Source organism: Bidens hawaiensis, unplaced genomic scaffold (genome assembly GCF_021521415.1).
Source record: "Bidens hawaiensis isolate Kalapana, Puna unplaced genomic scaffold, B.hawaiensis_p1.1 tig00021055_1, whole genome shotgun sequence".
Lineage (NCBI taxonomy): Eukaryota > Viridiplantae > Streptophyta > Magnoliopsida > Asterales > Asteraceae > Bidens > Bidens hawaiensis.
In genome coordinates this window covers 251533-261789 of record NW_027493263.1, presented here as the reverse complement: position 1 = coordinate 261789, position 10257 = coordinate 251533, and the positions used below count along the sequence as shown (strand labels likewise).

Below are 10257 nucleotides of genomic sequence, written 5' to 3'. Positions count from 1 at the left end.
TAAGTACTTTAATCATTACTTTCATTTCGTACATACATGCATACTATATTACTTTTATGCTATATACTTACTGTCCTTTCTATCTCAGATATTATTAGGGTCTGATCCCTTCCTTTTCTATCTCAGATATTATTAGGGTCTGATCCCTCTCCTTTTCTATCTCAGATATTATTAGGGTCTGATCCTTCTTTCCTCGTCTATCTCAGATATTATTAGGGTCTAATCCCTTACTTCCTCCACACTCATACATACTGTCTTTTCGTACCCATAACATACATATACTTTCTTTAACATGCATACATACTCATATGTCATACATATTTCTTTCATACACATTCATCTTTCATATACCTACCTTCCTTGTCAATACGTGCAATATCCGAAGATCGTTCACGTACCGACAAGCTTTCATTCACATTCAAGACATATAGATCATACATGGCATACACTTACCATTTAAGGTAAGTGTATTAACTGTCACATCGAGTATGCACACAGCCCCGAAACATAACAAGGAAATGGGGCTAGAAACTCACCTGGATTCTGTCACGTTCTACGTTAATCGGTATCCCTCTCTTTAACTGAGCTATGCTAACTGTATATTAATTACATGTATCAATACTTTTTCTATTCACATTATTCAAGTTTCAGCCAAAATGGCTAAGTCTGGTCTATTCTAATAGCATTGTATTTGAATACCTTGTATTCGAATGGTATTAGAAGACATTTGTATTCTAATGATCATATTGTATTCTAATGACACAATGTAATTGAGTCCATGATTGTAATCTAATGGCACAATGCAATTGAGTCCATGATTGTATTCTAATGACACAATGTAATTGAGTCCATGATTGTAATCTAATGGAACAATGTAATTGATTCCATGATTGTAATCTAATGGCACAATGTAATTGAGTCCATGATTGTAATCTAATGGCACAATGTAATTGAGTCCATGATTGTAATCTAATGGCACAATACAATTGAGTCCATGATTGTAATCTAATGGCACAATGTATTCGAATGTGTGTATTGTATGCGAATACATACAATGTAATCCAATACTCATTGTATTCGAACTTAACCATTGTAATTGAATGGTTCTTTGTAATCGAATGAGTCATTGTAATTGAATAAGTCATTGTAATTGAATGTAGCATTGTATGCGAGTTTAACCAGGTAATCAAATACATGCATTGTATCCGAACATGCTCATGTAATCGAATGTAAGATTGTATTAGAGTATTAGCATTGTAATCGAAATGGGGCATTGTAATCGAATTTCCCATTGGATTCGAGTTTAATCATTGTATTTGAACGAGCTCATTGTATTCGAAAACCTACATTGTATTCGAATGACCTGATGCAGTTTGGCCTTTTTATCACCGTTATCATCGCAACGCGTGACCTTAACACCCTATTATGGTTCGATATTATCTCATAAACATTCCCGTTTCCATTTTCGGCCAAGACTCAACCCGTGCAACCATAAAGCTTGGACCTTTATGGCTTAAAACGTTCAAAGCTAGATCTAGGGTTTCTTGATGAGTAGTATCTAACCACGAGTCCGTTAAGTCCATTTTAAACATCAAGTTTGCATTTTTATGATTTATCTATACATGATCTACTCTAGGTTTAGGTTTTAGGGTAAACCGTTCATAAAAACGTAACCTTTAAATGTAAAGAGCATACCTTTATGCGTCTAAGCTACGGTTAGCTTCGGTTATGGACAATAATCTTGTATCTTGCTTGTATATCAAAGATCTAACAAGATACATCTTAGTTTTGATCTTGGATCTTCGTTATTGCTTTGGCCGTATAAGGAAGGGTTTGTGTGTGTGTTTTGAGTGTGTAGGGAGGCTATGGTGTAGAGATTGATAGAAATGGAAAGGAATAGGGTTTTAAGGGGTATTATATTCCATTAAGCCCATAAACCTAAGGCTTATCTTTTTTTTTTGTCCATAATTAATTCCACCTAATAGCCTACTTATCCTTCCATTTTTATTATTTTATTCTTTTATTATTTCTTTATTAATCCGAGTAAACTAGTACGCAATAAATAAATAATATATTAAATATTATTCTTGGGAATTTTCAGGATGTTACAAACCACTCATAACCATACCGTATAATTTACAAAACCCTCTCACACAAATATAAGGAATAGGCTAAGAATGCTCTAAGCGTATAAAAGAATATGTGGGCTCTTATGTTTTAAATCCTTTTAACGAAGTTTCGAAAACAATCTGTTTTGTAATATCAATGGTGTTTAATTCCTTCTTTGTTATAAACTATAAAGTAATATATTTGTTAAAATGATCCAATTATTCTATTAAATAAATGTTTTTCATTGTGTAAATAACTAAACTAGGTATCAACTCTTGATCACAGTCTCACACGTTTAGACCCTCTTACTGAGTATGAAAGATAATACATGATGCATTCTTTTTCATTTAGGTAAAGTTTTGTCTCGTTGAGATGGCAGTTGAAGTTACGAAACTATTAGATTTCCTACTTCTATAAACATCTCCTCCTTGTATCTCATTTATAAAGATACTTATCAATAACAAACATTTATTTCCATTTTTCTCGTATAGTAAACTATTAAGTTATCCCAAACATTATGTACTTTATATATTATCTACATAGATAAAATTAATGGTTGGTGTCGCAAGAATCCCATTAGGCAAAGTGACAAAACTTCATTGGCCCATCAAGTTCTTTTTTTTGTTTTAGTTTTTATGTTATCGTTTAAGCTTAATAATTTATGTTTACGATTTAATATCCATACCGTGAACACCGACCGAATTCGTGTCGGTTTGCCGTTGCAACCCACATATTTTGCTTTTTGTTAAATATGTTAATTTGTTGTAGCTAGGCGTTGATGAAATTGTTTCTTGGTTTAGTCGCAATGTCGTAACCGGCTACTAACCGAATTCATGTCTACTCGTAGTCACACCGTGCAGGTCTTACCAACCATGTATACGTTGTTTAATTTATACACGTGTCAATACTATTCTATTCGTTGACCTTACTATTACTATTATCGTCACAGCTACCGTTACAAACGTAACCGATATTGACGAACCCGAAATCATGTTAAACGCAGAAAGGTCGTATGACATCCAAACAGACACCACCAAACTTTCTTCTTCATGAATCTTTCTTGATTTGAAACCCTAACTTAACCCCCTTACAATTAACACTTGTTTTGCGCAATTGCCAAATTCGTGTCCGATCTTTCTACTAATCGAAGATGGTGTTAGCGGAGTTGGGTGGGAGCATCTCACGTGCTCTCCAGCAGATGAGCAATGCCACAATCATCGATGAGAAGGTTCTCAACGACTGCTTAAACGAGATCACTCGTGCTCTTCTTCAGTCCGATGTCCAGTTCAAGCTCGTCCGTGATATGCAGACCAATATCAAGAACATTGTCAATCTTGATGATCTTGCTGCCGGACATAACAAGAGGAGGATCATCCAACAGGTATATTATATCTTCAATCTATTATATGTTATTCCTTATTCAAGTCCAAAAGGACTTCTTGTAAAAGGACTTATCAAATATAACTTTTCAAAAAAGAGTTTTTAATAAAAGTGTTTGGATTAACTTATAAACAATAAGTTAATAGGTGATAAATTGGTGTTAAATTGATGGTGGTAGGGTTAAACTGATGGTGATAAGGATAGCTGCAAAGGTTAAATTGATGATGGTAGGGATGTAGTTGAGAGATGCGGGCGTTAAATTGATGGTGGCAAGGTGTAGTTGAGAGCTTGGTGGTGGTAGGATTATTGAGAGCTGCAATGTGTCTTCTTATCAAACCCAAAAGTTCATAAAGTTAGGATTTCTTAACTTTATAAAAACTTTCTTTTTACACTTGGTGAGAAGTTAAAACCCAAAAGAACTTATGGGTTACCAAACGTCTTTTAAACAATTAACTTCTTCCAAAAGTTAATAAAGCTAAAAGAAGGGTTCAATAAGGAATCCCAAACACCACCTAACTAACAAGTTATAATTAGTTTTATGATATTGTTAAGAGACTGTTTGTTTGCTATCCTTTTCAAGTGTTTGGCTTTAGTTGAATTTTAAAGCTTTATAATATAATAATGATCTGATTGACTGTTGCTTACACTGCAACCTCTGCTAACATCGTACTTATCAAATTCACTAGGAGCAAGGTGCAAAACAAGCGAGAGCCTGAGAAAGAAAAAAAAAAGAAAAACAAAAATATATTATATATAATAAGAAAGTTAATACTATTCTTCAAATAAAATAAACATTTAGTATAATTTAATTAGTACCAAAGGTTTCAAATTAGTCAAGACTCAAATGTAATTCCAAAACTTGAATATTAAGAAAATGTGCAATGTAATTCCTTTGATCTCTTCTAGATCTAAGTTTCAATCGCATTCCTTGCATTATGTTCCTGTCACCTTCTTGGTTCCACAACCCCAATGATTCTCCTCTACAGTTGCACAACTTGATGTCGTAGCCCAAATTCGAGGCCTCGGTGCTTGTTGGAATTGATGTAATTCTTCAAGCACATTCTTTATCTTTCGAATTTAGGATCAGTATTGATATTTTCTTTCCTTCTCTGCCTGCCTAGACGAACTAGACAATACCAAAGTGCTCGCTTGGCAATTAGAAGTGTATTTATCGAGTCCCACCTGGAAAAGTGGCCTACGCGCAAGAAGCGGATCTTTTATTAACTATGACTAACATATAGATGTGATGACATAATTCATCATCATCGTGATTTACACAAAATAATATTTTCTTCCTCTTTTGAACTGACAGTGAAAATTTTTAGTAACAAATTAGACAATTTTGTTTCTTCCGGTATTTACTACATTGATTGCCATTGGCAGACAAAATTGTTTCGGTTCTTTAATAATCTAAAACTATGCGTTATTTACAATGATTAATCCATTTCATTTAGGCAATATTTAATGAGCTCTGCAAGATGTTGGATCCTGGGAAGCCGTCTTTCGCACCCAAAAAAAGCAAACCAAGTGTTGTTATGTTTGTGGGTCTGCAAGGTATCTTGTTCTAAATCTAAGATTGTTTATAAATTGTGGTATTGTACTATCAATTGATCGTATGTTAATTTGCATTGTTTTGTATTATTATGTGTATACATCCTTCATGACATATTTATACTGAATGTTAATGATTCAGGGTCTGGAAAAACTACAACTTGCACAAAGTATGCTTATTACCACCAAAAGAAGGGCTGGAAACCAGCTTTAGTGTGTGCAGATACATTTAGGGCTGGTGCTTTTGACCAGTTAAAGCAGAATGCAACAAAAGCAAAGATTCCGTTTTATGGAAGGTAATCGGTTTATCTGTTTAATGCATACTTAATTACATTATTTTGGAAGTCTGTTAAGATTTCTGATAGTATGGATGTTTATGAACAAAATTTTAATCATACAATGATTGAGAAAGATGTTTAGTATGGGTGTTAGGAGAAATTAATAAATTAAAACATTCAACTGGACTCTGCTAAAAGGTGCAAAAAAAGATTACACATCAAAACATGTTTATGCATAAAGGGTTTGTCATTAATAATAAAAAGAAAGGCCAATCATCATGCATCTTCTTAAATCCGAGTCACTTAAATTAAATTTGGCAGTTTTATGTACTACATTTTGTTAGTATATGCTACTTTAGGCTAATGAAATGTGGCAACCTTTATCCTCAATGTCAGAGACAAGTGATGCTATGTTACTAAATACTAGAGGGGAAAATTTCAACTTATATACCTATGAATGGGTTAATTAGGGTTGCATTTTATTCCAAACAGGCTAAATAAAAAAAAAAGAGCTAAAAGGGGGCAGGTTTAAAATGGCCAAGTCAATACATTCTCCTGCATTGTTTTATCCTAAGAATTTAGATGATTGCAAGTAACAGTATATCTTTATGACCATAATTGACTCATTAATAATCTATAATCTTTTCTTTTTGAAATTCGAGAAAAAGTGTGCTGGTCAACCTGGTTTGACATGGTCTGTTTCAAACACATACTAGAAGTGCCAGTTTCAAACACAGATCTGCTTTTGAGTTTTGCCTATCCAACTGTTTAAAGCTTACTATAATATTACCTTTACACCACTAACAAACTGTTCATTTAACATTTAAAGCTTACTATAATATTACCTTTACACCACTAACACTCATCTATTCTCAGTTATATGGAGTCAGACCCTGTGAAAATTGCAGTTGAAGGTGTTGAAAGATTCAAAAAGGAAAACTGTGATCTGATTATTGTTGATACTAGTGGTCGGCACAAACAAGAAGTAGCTCTGTTTGAAGAAATGAGACAAGTGGCTGAAGCAACGGTATACTTTATTTTCTTGTTCATTGTTTAATTATTATTGTATTTTTTTTTAATTTGAATTATGAGTGGAGCTTGAATGTTTGATTAAAGGTTGGTGTGTGCATTCTTGCAGAAACCAGATCTAGTTATATTTGTGATGGATAGCAGTATTGGTCAAGCTGCGTTTGACCAAGCTCAAGCTTTTAAACAGAGTGTTGCCGTTGGAGCGGTTATTGTTACTAAAATGGATGGTCATGCAAAGGGAGGTGGGGCTCTTAGTGCGTAAGTGTCAATGCTTTAATTTTATGTGTTAAAACTTGATTTCTTATTTAGTTTACATTATGCATTGAACTTAGTAATTTATGATTTTATGTTATTACATTTTTTGGGTTAAATGGGTTGGCGTTCCTATTTTGAAGAAGCCCAAAATAGAAATTTAGATGAAAAACCGATTGGCTGGTTGAATTTTTGATTTTATAGTTTAAATTTAAATTTAAACTTAAAACGAGTTGGGAATTGAAACGGGTCAGTGATTCAAAGAATCAAGCCTGCTTAGCCCCAACCATATCATGTTTATTTTTAGTTGGGTAGGGTTTTACTTCCCCTAGACACTAGCAAAATATATTATTACACGGCATACATGCATTATAGAGATAGTAGTTGGTTTAAAAAGGCTTTCCGAGGCGCGCCTCGAGGCTTACGCCTCAGCAGCCTCGGTGGAAAAACGCATAAGAGGCTTAGCCTCATTAGGGTTTACTGAAACCTAAGCCTCGACCTTTGTGAGGCCGTCTGAGGTGGTGAGGCGTTGAGGATTAAGCCTCACTAGAAGTTGTGAAATACTGAAATATGCCATTTCTTTTTTTATTTTCTGGACTTTTTTTACCCATTTAGTGCTTAGTGAACCAGCCCAAGATTTACTGTTAGTGGGCTGAAAAAACATCATCGTTTAACTGTATAATGGTTAGGGTTTAATTGGCGTGCCTCCTTTACAACAAGCAACAGCAACACAGACACAACAACAAAAACTACTTTATGATGTTTGCTTTTTGTTGAACAATTTATGATGTTTTTTTTTGTATTAAATTAGTGATCGAACTATTTGATGGTGTTTGTTTTATTACTAGATAAGGTTTTATAATATTCATAATGTTTTAAGTGTGATTTTTATAAATTATATATATTTTTTTAATTTTAATAATGATTCGAGGCTTACGCCTCAGTCCGCCTCGAGGCTTACGCCTCAAGAGTCTGACGGAAAACGCCTCGAGGCTCGTTTCCGCCTTTTTGAATCTATGGATAATTATTTGGAAATTGCCTAGTTGCGGATGTTTTTGTAATAATCAAATCCTAAAGTGAAACTATGAATAATTGAATATCTAATTTAAATTCTTTTTCATTTCTCTCATCTTTTGTTATCCTATATGCAGTGTTGCTGCAACAAAAAGCCCAATCATATTCATTGGAACCGGTGAACATATGGATGAATTTGAAGTTTTTGATGTTAAACCGTTCGTCAGCCGTCTTTTAGGTTTGCATCACTTCATTTAATGTAGTTGTCTCCATTTTTATATGCACGTTATTATTAACCTTTTTTTTACATGTCTATTTTGTTAAACTAGGTATGGGTGACTTATCTGGATTCATGGACAAAATTCAAGAAGTTGTTCCTATGGATCAGCAGCCTGAGCTTCTACAAAAGCTTTCAGAAGGAAATTTCACCATGAGGATTATGTACGAGCAATTTCAGAACCTTCTCAAAATGGGCCCCATTAACCAGGTTTATTTGAATATATTTTCTTGTAAAGAAATATCTTAGTATTATTCTGCAGCTATATGTTATAATTTTGCTTGTTTCATGTAGGTATTCTCAATGCTTCCAGGATTTAGCTCAGAGTTGATGCCTAAAGGCCGTGAAAAAGAAAGCCAGGCGAAGATCAAAAGATACATGACAATGATGGACTCCATGACTAACGAAGGTTTGTTAAACTTAAAAGGGTGGCAAATAGTGTAGACGAGCCGAAACTGAGCTCAAAGTCGGCTTGTTTAAGTTACACTGTACTTGAGCTCGAGTTCGGTTAATTTCAAGCTCTATTTCTAAAGCTCGAGCTCGGCTTGTGAGTAGTTTTTCAAGCTTGGGATCGACTCGTTTATTATATATTAATCAATTTATATATAGACATATATACATTTATTTTGTATAGCATAATACGAAGTGTATATTATTAGGGTATATATTAAATATTGTTTAAATGGTAGGCTCATTTAGGCTTGCAAGCCAGCTTGTGTTCAATAAGTGAAGCTCGGGCTCGCTTATTAAACAAGCTTATTTTTAAGCTCGGACCGTGTTAAGCTTTGCTCAATTCGAGCTTTAAGCTAGCGAATCTCAACTCTTGAGTAGCTCATGAACAGTTTGGCTTGTTTACACTCATAGCGGCAAATAGGCTGGTCATAGTTGGGTTGGGCTGCAACGGGCCATTTTGATACAGGTCAAAACAGGCTAGGCCATGATGAACCATGTTGATTTGGGCTGCAGGCAGTTCTTGTCCCTATTTTTCAAAACTTTATAACAGTAATACCTTATTGACTAAAAAGGTATTAATAAATAATAATACGATATCTAGATAAAATAGTTTAAGAGGTTGTATAGACTATATTGACGTGGTCCACTTTTAACTGTTTGACCCGTTCTCATTTGTATCTATTATTTTATATTATTTGAGATAAAACACGACCCATTAATAAGTAAGTGGGTTGTGATTTGTCACTTCTTAAGCATCCTAATTAAAACTCGCCTTTATTTTTTACAGAGTTAGATAGTACAAACCCTAAACTCATGAACGAGTCAAGGATGATGCGGATAGCGAGAGGTGCCGGTCGTCAAATGAGGGACGTAGTTGAAATGTTTGAAGAATTCAAACGACTTGCCAAAATTTGGGGCAAAATGAAGGGTTTAAAAATCCCTAAAAAGGGAGACATGAGCGCGCTATCTAGAAACATGAACGCGCAACACATGAGTAAAGTTCTTCCTCCACAAATGTTGAAGCAAATTGGTGGTATGGGTGGTTTACAAAGTTTGATGAAACAAATGGGTTCCAGTAAAGACATGATGGGTATGTTTGGTGGTGGTGACAAGTAGTAGTTTGTTACATTGGCTAGCTTTTATAACATGATGGCTCGTGTTGTGTACCAAACCGGCGGAGTCTTGAGACTAATTTTGTTATAGTTTGTTTGGATGGTACCATTTGTAAAGACAATGTGTTTATGAAAGATGTACATGATCATCAACCCAAGATTTCTGAATGCTACTTTTTATGGACTGTTTTTGAGTTTTCCCAACATGAGTTGAACAGTGTGTTTTAGTTACAAAATGACTATTATTCTTGTATTTGTATGAAGATGTTTAATAAACGGGTTACATATATAACGTGATTAATATAACCAGTTTATGACATTAAGCATTTATATAAAGACATGATAACATAGATGTTGCTAAAAGGTTAAAATTCATAGTTGAGACATGTTTTTTATACACATTAAACGGAGTTGTGCGTCATTATTTGCAAATCATCTTAGCATAAACACACAAGTCATCAAAGGTGATTCTTGGTTTAAATTTTCATGTGAATATGAATCTTAAAAAATATGTTTTGTAAACTGAACATCAATTGTATTGTGATTTTGGTTTTGAGAACTTTCCTAGAGCTAATGGAACGATTGTTGAAAAGAACCATCAACATTTAAATGCACATCTTCACATAGTATTTCTAAAAAAAACGAATTGGAAGACCTGACCCGTAAGTTTTAACTTATGGTTGTGAGATATTACAGCATTGAAAAAAAAAGATGAACCCACTGGTAACACTCCAAAATTCGCCACTATATATAAAGACACGTGTGTTATCAACTCCTTTTCAACGTGCGGGTTCACGGAAAC

General features: G+C 34.1%; 1 protein-coding gene across 1 annotated transcript; it reads left to right on the top strand.

Moving 5' to 3' along the window:
• Positions 1 to 3243: 3243 nt before the first annotated feature.
• On the top strand, positions 3244 to 9642 carry LOC143562738 (signal recognition particle subunit SRP54 2). The gene is made up of 9 exons (XM_077050465.1): positions 3244 to 3490; positions 4944 to 5043; positions 5183 to 5336; positions 6195 to 6345; positions 6457 to 6605; positions 7751 to 7851; positions 7943 to 8100; positions 8185 to 8299; positions 9131 to 9642. Exons 1-9 carry the CDS (start codon positions 3260 to 3262, stop codon positions 9457 to 9459), a joined length of 1488 nt encoding a protein of 495 aa, XP_076906580.1. The 5' UTR covers positions 3244 to 3259; the 3' UTR covers positions 9460 to 9642.
• Positions 9643 to 10257: the final 615 nt, after the last annotated feature.

What these genes read in the sequence shown, in the direction of transcription:
- LOC143562738 (XM_077050465.1), top strand. Translation starts at nt 3,260, where the DNA reads ATGGTGTTAGCGGAGTTGGGTGGGAGCATCTCACGTGCTCTCCAGCAG. An exon ending in GACAAGTGGCTGAAGCAACG is followed by an intron (nt 6,346 to 6,456) that starts GTATACTTTATT and finishes GCATTCTTGCAG; the next exon opens with AAACCAGATCTAGTTATATT. An exon ending in AAATGGGCCCCATTAACCAG is followed by an intron (nt 8,101 to 8,184) that starts GTTTATTTGAAT and finishes TGTTTCATGTAG; the next exon opens with GTATTCTCAATGCTTCCAGG.